Genomic DNA, 13673 nt, shown 5'->3' on the forward strand with positions numbered 1-13673 from the left:
TGACATATAACCATCTATTTCATCATGAAAAAACCTTCTGAACTGCTCTATAATGTTCTGTTGTTGCATGGATGTGCAGCGGAGCAGCAGCCTCAGTCATGAAAAAATACATCTGTCCGCTCTGTGCTATGTTTATCTAACAATATACTGTAGGACTGGTCTTATAACTTTAACATTTTAGACATGGCAGTCACTTTTTCCTTTCCCCCTTACCTGTTTGTAAAACAAGTGATAACATCAATCTTAGCTGCACTTTCTGACTAAAATTCCCCTGCAATCACTGAGAAGTCAGCTTATGGACATACAAGGTCTGGAGTCATTCCATGAAGTCACTGAATCTGTGTGTGTTTGCTTTTTGGGAAGGATTTTTCTCTGAAGGCAGTGCTTGGCAAACCAGCGCTGATGATTGGCGGCCCTGGTAACCAGGGGCGACAGTAGCGAGGCATCATGGTCCTGTTCTTAGCGGTGCAATGTTGTTGGCTTGGCATGGCGAGACGGGTCCATGTGCCTGTCAAATGATGCTGGCAGCACCAGTCTGGCTTACACACTGAGGAGGTTGGTAAGAGAGAGTCTGTCTGTCTGTCTGTCTGTCTGTCTGTCTGTCTGTCTGTGTATTGACTGTGGTTTGAGAGAGGCTGCAGGGCAACTTATGGAGCTCTGGTACAGACCCAGTTGTGGGTGGGTGCAAGTGCATGCATGTTGCCTTCCCTAAGGGCCCTAAACTGAGCCTTCCTGATGTTATGCACTGTGACGTTTTCTGCAGACATTATTCCATCTAAGACACTGCTGGGTCACAGACACAGACTGTCCAAGACAAGTGGGCAATGAAATTAGATGGTGTGGCTCAGTGCAGTCAAAAACACAGAGTGGGTAGCAATCATACGGACATACAGACTCACACACACCCTTCTTCTGAGAACCAATCTTGCCCTTCATGGTTGATGATCGCATAAATAACAAGCATCCTTTTGTCACAAACACAACCTCAGTCTCTGATGCTTCCTTTCATCACTCTAAAACCTGAACCCCCTCAGACAAATGAGACAAATGAGGCTCAGTCTATCTATTCAGTTTGTAGAGCTCATGAGTGGATTAACCAAATAGCAATTTGAGAAAAGGTTTTCCAATAATTTTTATGCAAAACTACCAGAATGGCACTTCTTCCAGCCACTTAAACATGCATATTTGATGCTTTCTGATATTCAACCATATGATATATGATGTTGAACTGCATGTCTTTGGGATTTGGACAAAAAGTCTACAGTCACGCTGACAGCACTCTGAGGATGTACGTAAGCAAGTTGGCTGTTTTGAGCTAAACGCTAACAATAGAACGCTAACACGCTCAAAATGTTAATGCTAACATGCCGATTGTGGATCTAGCAATTAATTAGATACAGCTTCGGAGGCGGAGACACACTCATTCCAATGAAAGCTGCTCAGTGGCGCTTGAGGACCAAAAAGCTCGACTTCCCTGGTGTCCCGGATTTTCAGCGATCTGGGGCCCATAGTGCGTACACACTAGAGACTTCTGCCAACCAAGCTGGCTAACTTCCGGTTTAGCTTCCGACTAACTTGAATGGGAATAAAATTGAATCTTGTGGCTCTCAAAAAAATGTATCCACCATTTAACAGAAGCTTCTTTCACAATGTAAGCTCATTGGAAAAAAAAGTATTTTTGGGCCCCAGTGCATCACGTGACGTTGTAATTACACGGTTTGGCCAGTAAGTTGACTTCAAAGCCTGGCGCTCTTCCTGAGGTCTTGATGCTGATGATAAGATGTTGTAATGTTTACCATGTTAACCATCTTAGCTTAGTGTTTAAGCATGCAGACATATGCTAATTAGCACCTAACAGCTCGGGTGGATGTCCTTAGCTTAACCGAATAGTCTTCTGAGCTGACGGTGGAGCTGGATGAAAGGTGAAGGGATTACCAAAGTTATTAGAATTCATTTCGAGGGAGCAAATTAGTAAACTATCAACCTCATTGTGGCACTAGAAGAGAATTTAAAAAAGTCATTCAGATTCCATGAATGTCTGTAGAAAATGTCATGGCAATTTGTCCTCATGGGTTAGTCTGTGTGTGTGTTGTAGAGATATTTCTGTGTGGACCACAGCCATCGACAGATGGATATCTCCATCCCAAGAGTAAGGACAAAAACACGCCTTTTGAAAAATATAACAGGCAATTTTAATTATTTTTTTGATACTTTACAGATTTTTTTTTTTTAAATTATTATAATCAAGAAGATAAACAGTAGATTACCTGAAAAAAACATTAGTTGTGGCCCTAACTGTGTGTCCGAAATAATTAGAGGACCTGATTCGCAGGTATCCCACTCTTGGGGAAATGCTTGTTTCCCCCTCACTAAGTATCGCTGAGATGTTACTGAGTCAGGCATCCATCCATTTCTAAACCGCTTAGCCTGTTCAAGGTCGCAGGACGCTGGAGCCCATCCCAGTGTGCATTGGTTGCCAGTCTGTCACACAGGGGCTGGCAGACACCGACAGACACATTCATACTCGCATTCACACCTACAGGCAAGTTAGAGCGGCCAAATCAGCAAACCTGCGTGTGTTTGGATTGTGAGAACATGCCAACTGTACACAGGAAGGTCCCAGCTGGTCCTGACTACGGGGTGACAGTGAAACAAGCTACTGAACCAGGCCCTGATGCTTCGGTGCAGCCAACAGTGGGATATGGCTACTGAACTGGGCAGCTTCCAGCGAAGTGATCCAAGTGAAACGGAGAATTTGTGGATAAAGGATCTTTTTGAAATAATAAAAGACAAACTGCAATATCTCAACATTTAACCTATAACACACATTGAAACAAACGCATACACACTCCCCAAATCTCAGGTATGGGATCACGGTCCTTTCTGTTGCTAGGATACGGTTCACTTCTCTGCTGTGACAATCTCACTTTCATGAGGCAGACTCTTTCTCTCTGTTCTCCCTCTCCCTGGTTTACTATATTTATCTCTCTGTCTCTCGCTCGCTCTCTCTGCATACGCTCAAAAATTCAGTACACACACACACAGCTGGCCTAAAATCCTCAGTGTGCTTGTGTGTGTGTTAATTAGCCAGCTGCAGTAAACCCACAGACTAATGACCTCTCATCACTAGGGTGTAGGATTAATGATCGAGTGGCCAGATGAATTGATGGAACGAGCCAATCAGGCGTCTTTTAGGATGCTTAGCTTATTGATCCATCGGAGTTGACGATATGGACAGAATGGATTGATGACCGTAACAATATAGGGAAATAACAGAGAAAACGTCAGTGGCAGGATTAAATGAGAAAAGGTGAAGGAAAGATGATAAGAAGAGATTAAAGTTATGGGGAAAAGGGAGAGAGGAGGGTGATTGAGTGGAGGAGGAAGGGCGGGGGAGGTAAAAGGTGAAAAGATGAAATGAGGAAGGACGTGATGAGGAGAGACAGGCAGAGGAGAAAGAAAAGGAGGAAAAGGAGAAGAGAGGAATAATGGAGAGAGGATGCGTAAAGGGGGAGAGATGCTGAAAATAACAAGAGAGAAGCAGGGGAGGGAGGGGAGAGGGAGGATACAGAAATCAAAGGGAGCTCAGCACTGCAGGAAGGTGGCAGACTGACACACACACTTCAAACACACACACTCACACTCTCTCAACAGCATACAGAAACTTCAAACATCTGAATGCGAGTGTGTGGAGGCTCTGTCCATACAATGACCTTCTTAACCTGGCTGGAAGGAATCTATAAACACGCGCACCCGCGCGCGCGCGCGCACACACACACACACACACAGCTTGATATTCTGATCAATAATCTCACATGCATGTCACAGGTTTGGGCGTACACACACTCACAGCGCAGAACAGTCGTGCTCTGTACTGACAACAAGCTGTGCTCAGACTAGAAGTCACATGCAGGTACACTGATGGTTTCATTAATGCCTCCTCCATTCACAGCTGCCCATCCTGTTTGAGTTGGCTCATAACAGTTTTTAAATCTTTAAATCAGAGTCATAGAAAGGAGGTGTCATTTTTCTCACGCTTCTCAAACTGTGCACGAGTGTTAAAAAAAACGAGCCACATGTTTTTCGACAGTAGCAGATTAGGAGGAGTGACAGGTCCTGGAGTTATTCACAGCACTGTGAAGTTGCATTTACATGTTTTACTTAACTCTGTAAACAACAACCTCAATAGCCACTAGCCTCCTGAATAATTAAAAGAACATATTGATTTTGCAGTTGAAAAATTATCTTTTTTCCATCTCTTTGGTGTGTTAAATGGCCTTGAGACCCATGAGGAACAAGCAAGATCTGTTAAAAATAAATGATTTACACCATATAGCATTTGCCTTATTGATCCCAAATTAATGCAACTATGAATGTATTCCAATTGTACAATATATACGTGTTGTGACAAGTATCACATAAGCAATTTTGTGTACTACAGTCACATAACCTTGTTTAGGTGTGTAGTTGAGATCATCTTCTTCTTTCTAGTAGGGCTGGGTCAATAGACGATGCCATCATCCATCCCGCTGACAGTGGGGCCTGATTACTGAGCCCTCTACCATTGCGACATCATGACTTAAAAGGCCCCCACTAGAGAGACAAATAGTGTGTCCTTTCAGAGTTGCTGTAAGGCAGGCATATTTGCCGTTAGTGACATGTGGGAGAGAAAATGAAAAGAAGTTTGTCACTGCTCAACACACTAACGTTACGTCTCCATGTCCTGCTTTTTACCTTCTTATTAAACCTTTCCATTTAGGCAAAGCCAAGTACCCCGGCTACATCGGTGGCAGCAGTGTTTCTTTTCTGAGGGCTGCTAATAGTGTTTTTCTCTCAACTATGCCATTGTTGTTTGTGTTTTCAGGTCTTAGCTAGTATAGCTAGTCGGCTAACTTTGTGTCAAACTTCTGAGGCTGAGCAATGTTATGAACACGTGGTGCGGGGATGAAAACCTTTTTAAATCCAGGCCAGGGATGTATGTTGGTGGTTAAAAAGAGACAGTTTTCTCGGCTGGGTGAGATCAACAGGGTGAAACAGCAGTGGTATGCTAATGTGCAACTCCTGCCTCGCGACAAACTATGCAGGGACACACTAGCCCCTTCAATGTTCTCTATCACAATGTTTCACTGTGGACATCTTCCTACGCCGATTTGGTAGACAGCGCCCAAGTCTAGTTTTTACTTTTTGTATTGCCAACAAATCCCATGAAAATACCACAACTGCAGCTGACGATCAATTTCATTATTGCTCATTGTAACAAAGGAACTTGTCACCCAGTGCAACAGTGGCTGATTGATATGTCCTAAATAGTTTTGGAGCTCTATGCCACAGACAAATAATGTACTCTATATTGACCCTGGGTGCACAGACAATCATTTTCAGTTTGAACAAATGATTGTTGAGTTTTATGTTTCCATTGGATTTGCTGACAGCAAGAAAGAACACCCATGAATGAATGTTTCTCACAGCGATGTTCTTTGGCTAGTAGCTAAATGACTGCGTCCAACAATGTGCTCCGAGGGACTTTGTTTCCCTATTACAGAAATCATATTGCATAGTTCTACCATCAGACTGCACTGTTTGACTAAAGACATTTGTGACATTTAAACAAAAGAAAACGTGCTCTTGAAAGCTTGCATGGTGTGCTTCTTTAAAAGGTTTGGATACTTCAAAAAGCCTAAATAAGTAAAGGAAAGGAAACCATGCTTACCTCCACTTTACACTACTCTGTGTCCATGTGCAGGTGGTTTTATTCTTTAACGAGCAGAGGGAACATTATCATCAGAGGGGCGTTGTCGACATCCCCCCAACACACGCGCGCAAACGAACGCGAACGCACACACACACACACACACACACACACACACACACACACACACACGCACACGCACACGCACACACACACACAAGGATAACTAACTGGTTTCCAAAACAACAGGCAGCCACCAGTCTGCCAGCTCCCTCTCTCTCTTCAATTTTCTCTCTCCCTCCTTCTCGCACTCTGTATATCCCTTCATCTCATCCCTCGACTCATTCCATCTCCCCCTCGTCTTCTTCCCCCCTCTCCCTTCAAGAGTCCATTGAGACACAAAGTGTTTTTTCTCGTGTCAGTTGTCGTGTGCGTGCGTGCGTGTTATGTGCTGCAGTTGAACAGCAGCTGTGTCCTTAATTTCTTTCTCTTCATCAGTCCTTCTATCTTCAAATCGTGTAATAGATGCCACAATAACAGCTGTAATGATGAAAAGAGAGATCTGAAGGCTGTGGATCAGTCCGACTTTAATATTATTGAAAGCTGTACTGAGAACACTCATCTTATCTGTCTTTCTTTATAATGAAGAATGATGACAATGACAAAATGATGATGAAATGGAGTGGATCTCCATCTCCAGCTTCTGCTATATGTACAGTACATATGCGTTTGTCTACCATTGGCACCATTCAGCCTCTGCCTTCATTTATTCAACAAGCAGATCTGCCGACATTGAACAAATAAGATTGAGCATGCATGCACACACATGATGTAATGCTAGGGAATTTTCACCAGAAGAATTGTGTGCATGCATTGAAGCAATTAGTGTATAGAAAATGGAGCCTAAGGCCGATGCATCAGTAACGCACACACTGGCACAGACTCAAGAAAAAAAACAAAAAAGATAGAAATCACCAGCTACCGCTCTAGGCTCGCTCTTAAGACCCACTGACGCTATTCAGAGAAGTCCGTACGAAGAATGAGATTGCAGTTCTGTATAATCAGTACAGTAGAGGTGAAAGAAAGCTCGCTGTGCCTCGACAATTCACTCAAGCACAAAGATCATGATGTACAGATTTGTTAGCAGGCTGCATTCACTGATTAACAATATACAGTTCTGGCATTCAAGCAAAAATTTACCGATATGCAAAAAAATTACTGTACATAATGGTTAAAAATGTTCAATATATCTTTATTTATATTTGATTGTTATCTTTCATGATTATGTTACACAGGTTTGACACTGACAATGAGGAGATTGAGGCACTCATTAATAAAAAAAAAAAAAAATCATCAATATGACCGTTGGATAAGGTCTGTCCCTCTTAGTTATTGCTGCTATACCTGGACACACTACATACAGTGTGAAGTTTATAGAGGTGATGGTGGCAGATCTACTACCCCACGCTTCTCATTTCTAGCCAGCTTTTGGTTGGCTGGAATGACAGCTAATGACTTCATCAGCTGTAGCTAGTTAAGTTAACTGAACCAAGTTGGTTGAAAACACCATCACAAGCATCACCATGTTTCTAGTAGACTCATTTTAAACGATAATCTTGCAAAAGGGGTTTTCAATATTCTCGGAGTGGCTGATGTACTTGCTTCAAAACTAAGCTAAATGTCTTATATCTAAAAATTTGCATCCTCATGTACTGCTGATAAGTACTAGTTACTACTTCTCCTGGAAGTGGTTGAGTGTAATGGTAAATTAGTAATTAATGAAAGTCACTCAGAATCTGACCAAAATATAAAAAAAATAAAAATAAAAAAGAACTTTAAGAAATCTTATTATATTATAAAACAACAAATATTAAAATCTAAAATATCTTTTTTTTTTTTTTACAGCCAAATACCTGAGGAAGTTTAAACAGTTATTCAGAAGCTGCATGGTCGCAGCTTCTTCTTTGAAACCTGGGTGAAAACTGCTTGAAGATTCATACGGCAGTGATAACACTCAGTCTATTTCAAGCGCGCTATCATTGTGTGACTGTGTGTGTGTGTGTGTGTGTCTAAGTGTATGTGTCACGCCGCCCTTGGACATAGGCTTGCGGAATGTGTTAAGAGCAAGGCAAAACACTGGGTTGCCACAGCAACTAGCCAACAGATAGGGGGTCCTATCATAAGACGTGGTGAGAGCAAGCAAAGGAAAAATTTAGTGGCACAGGTGGGGTTTAATATTTGTGATTGCAATTCACTGTACTGTAAAAGAGAAACAAAGGGAGGGAGATAAAGAGAAAAATAATACCGGAAAAATAACGTAGAACACACATTTTTACATTTAACACCAGTTTTATCAGATGTTCACTGACAAAACTTACAAGTTTATGTCTGAGTAGGTGTCCCAAATTTGAGCTATCCTCCTCATCCTTTATGGATTGAGTAGTGTCCTCTGGTTACTTTGAGGGGAAGTCAGATGTGGAGTTGTAGTTTAAACAAAGCTCAGTCTGGTCCATATCTGTTTCTTGTCCACTGTCACATTCTCTCCATTTTCTTTTAAATAATCTCCTGTCCTTCCTCTTTCCCTTTCAGCTTTTTGGCTTTTATAACAACTAAAATACGTCTCTCTTCTATAATACTTCATTTTATTTTTCTCTCATAACCTTCTGTCATCCCTCACCCTAAACCAGACCAAAACGCAAAAGAGAAAGCTATTTCTTAAAAAGTACTCATATATGTGTAGACTGTGCCACAGACCATAAGATTGTGACATTTATTGCAACTTCGACAGTATGTGCTGCCTTCCCTTCCACACACACCTCCGCTCTCAGCAGAGCAGTTCCGGTCTCTCTTTGCCTGTCAAAAGATACAGCAGCCTTCATTCTTGATATGCTATTACTCATGATGTGTACCCATTCAGAAAGTGCTGCAGTTCGGACATTAAGCGAGACAACAGTGTGGTGACCATGGATGTAAAAGAGCTTATAATACAATACTTTTTGCTGATCCGAAAAATAATCGGATCCATCACTCAAAACTGTGATACAATCCCAGCCTGAGTTTTGTGATCCGTTGCACAACTAGTATGCGTCACCGATTATTAAGGACCGAATGATTTTGAGCCGTTTTAAAATTGTGAATTACACCTCTTTTTTTCTATCAATCCATCCATCCATCCATCTTTTCTCACTTGACTGCCATCTCATCCTGTCAATTTTCAATAACTAAACCATATCCTGTCCTTTATACATTAAGATCCATTGCTGCATCTCCATGTGGGCCACTCCCATCATCTGTTTACAAGGAAGAGGAAGTTTTCTCAGGGTCACAACCTGTGGCACATTACTAATAACCACCTCAGCAGCACGCACGCACACACACACACACACACACACCACACACACCACACACACACACAATGCCTTCTTTCCTAAATGATTCTACGGCAACAATAATCCATCATGCCTGAGGCCCTTCCCTTCACCTTTGACTAGAAATGCAATACCAAGATATATTAAAACACACAAACATGCACACACACACACACACACACACACACACACACACAGATATCATATCCTAATCAATAGGTGTATTGTTATTTCAGCTCTCTAGTCTGTGTATCAATAGCTTCATTGTGATTAAAAATATACTGTGCCTTTGGGTAAGGTTAAGACCAATGACACGTGTCTGTTTATGTGTGTATGTGTGTGTGTGTGTAAGAGAGAGAGAGAGAGAGACCAAGAGAGAGAGAGAGAGAGAGAGAGAGAGAGAGAGGAACAGGAAATCCAAGAGTAATCCAGAGCCTCTTTTACTCAAATATTCAATAAACTTGCTACCAAAGACAAACCTGTGACCGCTAACAGGGTGATTTAAGAGACACAGCGATGTGCCGAGACTCATCTACAGGCATCACTGCATTCACTGAGGCATTATTAGTCATTATAAACATCATCATCACCACATTATAGTCAACAATGACACATCGTCAGCGTCACTGTTACACTGTACAAAATACATACACATTCTATGTCTTTAGATCATCGTTGACTGATTTTTTATGTCAAACAACCTAAATTAACAAACTCACTTGATTCATGAATAAACTGAATAAACAAACTGACCTTGAAGGACAAACAGAATTTCATACTGTTGACTTTGTTTATATGTGGCGGACCCTGCCACCTTTCTAGCTTCAAACAGTGTTCCGAGGACCTTATTTTCCTCTGAGAACAGCTTGTTTATTCAGTTATGGAAAAATAAAATATTTTTGATTATTTATTATTACCTCATTAATATTGTAAATATTAATATTCTGAGTTTGAATTTCTTCTCCAAAACTACATAGCGCCCCTTTAAGGAACTTTTAAATGCCCAGTTTCCTTGTATATAACATCACACAACAACAGCATTTAAGGCTTCACACAACCCACGTGAGGTTGTTTGATATGTAGACGGGGTCACAGGAGACTAATACAGCATACTGCTATAAATAATATCAAAATCGGTGCCAATTCGCCACAGAGTGAAAAGCTCTGACACATTGCATTCAAGAGCCAACATATGAGCTTGTATCTGATGTATTGCATCCATTTAATTAGAAAGGTCAGATATTATTGTATTTGAACGCACCGTTCCAGACTTCTCCGCCAATGTGCAGTTTTTGGCCAAGTCCATTCGTGTGGGCTTATAAATTCCAGACAGGAAACACTGTAATCCATCTGGAGCTCCCTCCACACCCAACATTGACGACAGGGTACAAAGGTACAGCTAATTCCAATCCTGATAACTCTGAGAATTTTGGGACCTAAAACTGAGACACCGGCCAGGAGAGGTTGGTATAATGCAACACTGCGTCTTCATGATCCTTACATCTGTAATTAACCTCTTACCATTGCTCTGTATTGAGATAGGACTGATGCTCTTCTGTGGATTAGACTCATAATCCTCAATTAGCGTATCATATATTGAACTTGTGTGCTTTAGGATTTAGAGGACTTAGAAGCAGGACTAACTTAGATTGGCATGAAGGAATTTTGGCACAAGCATGACAGAGTTCGTTGGCAGCCTTTCCCATTAGCCATCAAATCAATGCTGGTGTTGACAGTTTAACAAATGAAAGACCCAGCGCGATGAAGAGCTGACAATCAATAACAAAGTCACAGTCAGAGTTGGTCCTCATACTGTGGGATTTAAAATTACAACTGTTGTGGTTTCACCTCTTTAAAAATCTGAAATACAAAACAAACAAAAATAAATCTCCGTCGTCGTTGCATTTTTAACTATCTCGACTTTATCTCACAAAATACTCCATAAGGAAAATGATCAATATGTTGCTGTTACTGCTGTGTGACTGTAGTTTCTGCCTGAAATATGATGGTAAGCACTTAAGTATGATACCCAAACAAGGAAAAACAAGAGTAGCCGAGATTTCACCCCACGCTCAGCCACCTCCAGCTGACAACATAATATGTGCTGTGCTGCTGAAACAGACCCTGCTGAATTTACTTGTTTAACTCGACAAAAGTGTGTACATTGCAACACAAATCTGTCATAGTCCTGCGATTATGTGCTGCCTGTGAGCCTATGGCATGGTGACTGTAAGGTTCTGCCCTCCACTTTGCTATAATGCTGCTTTTGAAGATCTTTTGATTAGAGCCCGGTCGACACAGGATTTGTGGGGCCGAGGTCGATACCATTATTAGGGAGTAAAAAAAATCACAATTGATGATATATTAGTCAATATTATTTTATATGTAGTGTATAAACATAATGAGAGAATAAACACATTATCCCTATCAAGCATAAGTATGCTAATTGAGGCAGAATATTTTAAAGGAGACATATTATTCTCATTTTCAGGTTCATCATTTTATTTTTGGAATAGGTTTACATGGCGTAATGCTAAAAAAAAAAAAAAAACATCAGTTTTTTCGTACTGTCCAGCGCTGCAGCACTGTGTTCCCCATCTGTCTGAAAAGCCCTGTTTTAGCTCCTGTCTCTTTAAGGCCCCTCCTGAATATCCACTCTGCTCTGATTAGTCAGCACACACACATCTGAGCCCAGTACTGCTAACAACAACAGAGCAGCTGTGCTAAATTAATTCTTACGTGCCAAACTAGCTGCTCGCAAATGTTTGATATGGTTACGTGGTGTGATGTCACAAAGTCACAGAATTAAAGGGGGGGCTACTAACGAGGTGTTTGCGAGCAGTGTTTTCTGTGGGAGAGAGGAGCTTCTACATGCACAAATACCTACGTATATAAAACACTGAAGAAAAGGGGAAAAAACGAAAAAGAAAAATATGTCTCCTTTAAAGTTTAGACTTACTGTCCAAAATTACATCAATGCACTGAAACAAGCTCCACTGGGAATTTAATAATGATACATTATCCTGAGTGTTGAGTTATGCATTATGCTTTTTAAAAAGAAAAAGGTTATATATCAGGATATATCAGATAACATATACACTGATACAATATATCTGTCACAGGCCAATATCGGACAATAATATTGGCCGACCAATATATCGGGCTCTAATTTTGATGAATACTTATCAATTATGGACAATCACATTATAAAAGAAGTAAGCAGGAATAGTTCAAATCTCTAATGCATAAATAACAGTCTGTACAATTCGTTCTCACTGTGGGTGGAACATGCCATTGCATCAGCTCTCCAAAGCAAAGTACTGTAACAGCAGCTTTAATAAGCTGTGACATTAACAACAAGTTCCACCTACAGTACACTGCGTGGTTAATGTACACTTTTACAACACGCACAGTCAGCACGTACAGGGGGAAGTTAAAGTGCGTGGTAACTACAGTATTCTCTTGCCGTGACCCTGACAGACTCCCTACAATTATGGTGACCCAATAGACATAATGTGATATTCTTTTCATCCTCATACAGAGATGTATTTTTCCAAGAGGTCGGAGCAAGGACCTGAAGTTGATAGAGATCAGTGTCTTACTTAGAGACACTCTATCAGGTCCGATACAAGAGCTGGACTCCTGGTGCTTTGGTTGAAAGACAGTAACTCTGTGTACGGCACACTGTGTCCTCTCCCTGAACTGCAGCACTTCTTATTCATCCAGTGGCAACCAGCTGCATTCAGGACTGGGAGCTCAGGATGTTGATTGACATCATTCAGCCTTATTCAGTTCACAGTTATGGACTTGAGAATATAAACAATCTGTGATGGTCCTGTGTCTGTGCTACATTTCAGTGTGATTGTATGACATCATGCACTATAAATTTGGTGATAGTATTTGAAAAATAAAGCACATATGCCACCGTGTGTGTGTGTGTGTGTGTGTGTGTGTGTGTGTGTGTGTGTGTGTGTGTGTGTGTGTGTGTGTAACTGCTGTATGTGTCTGATGGACGTGCTTAGAAAGTGTGTGCGAGTGTGGGGGATGAGAGCTGACCTTCCGTTCTTTGTCTCCGTACTCCAGGCCCAGTGTATCCATGGCACGCACGATGGCAGCCAGAGATTGGATGGTGTTGCTGTAAACGACAGGCTTGTACTGCTTTACGTCGTCGCCAGAGAAACCGTCCTCGTGGATGATCCTGAACACACACAAATGCACACACATTAGTCGATGGGTAAAGAATAATAGGTTTGGAATTTCTTTTGTGCACAGACACAGTAACAACAGCCCCTTACATAATCCTTACACAGATATCAGAACCCTGAAAACAAGAAAATAAATACAGTCAAAAATAAGAAAAAATAAATGTGTGCCTATGATAGCCAGGTGTACTAGTGTGCAGATACATTGATAGTTACAGTAGACAGATAGATGTATGGAAATATATACATAAACTACAAAAAGGTCAATTTAAAGGCAACATTAGGATTTTTTGTTTTTTTCCTCTATTTCAGTGTTTTATAAAAGGTTCTTCTGCATATAAAAGATCTTTTAAGTTAAAAAGCCCCAAACCCGCACCTAAGGGAGCTCCACTCTCCCACAGAAAACACTGCTCC

At 41.2% G+C, this 13673-nt stretch overlaps 1 protein-coding gene across 2 annotated transcripts in view; it reads right to left on the bottom strand.

Annotated features, from left to right (window-relative positions):
* The window catches only part of gnao1a (guanine nucleotide binding protein (G protein), alpha activating activity polypeptide O, a), a 107177-nt gene that overhangs the window by 68437 nt on the left and 25067 nt on the right, over positions 1 to 13673 (bottom strand). For both annotated transcript variants that reach the window (XM_073472366.1, XM_073472365.1), the window contains exon 3: positions 13114 to 13255. In XM_073472366.1, the coding sequence (XP_073328467.1) occupies positions 13114 to 13255 (142 nt within the window). The remainder of the gene's footprint in view (positions 1 to 13113; positions 13256 to 13673) is intronic.

The sequence above is a fragment of the Pagrus major genome, chromosome 8 (genome assembly GCF_040436345.1).
Source record: "Pagrus major chromosome 8, Pma_NU_1.0".
Lineage (NCBI taxonomy): Eukaryota > Metazoa > Chordata > Actinopteri > Spariformes > Sparidae > Pagrus > Pagrus major.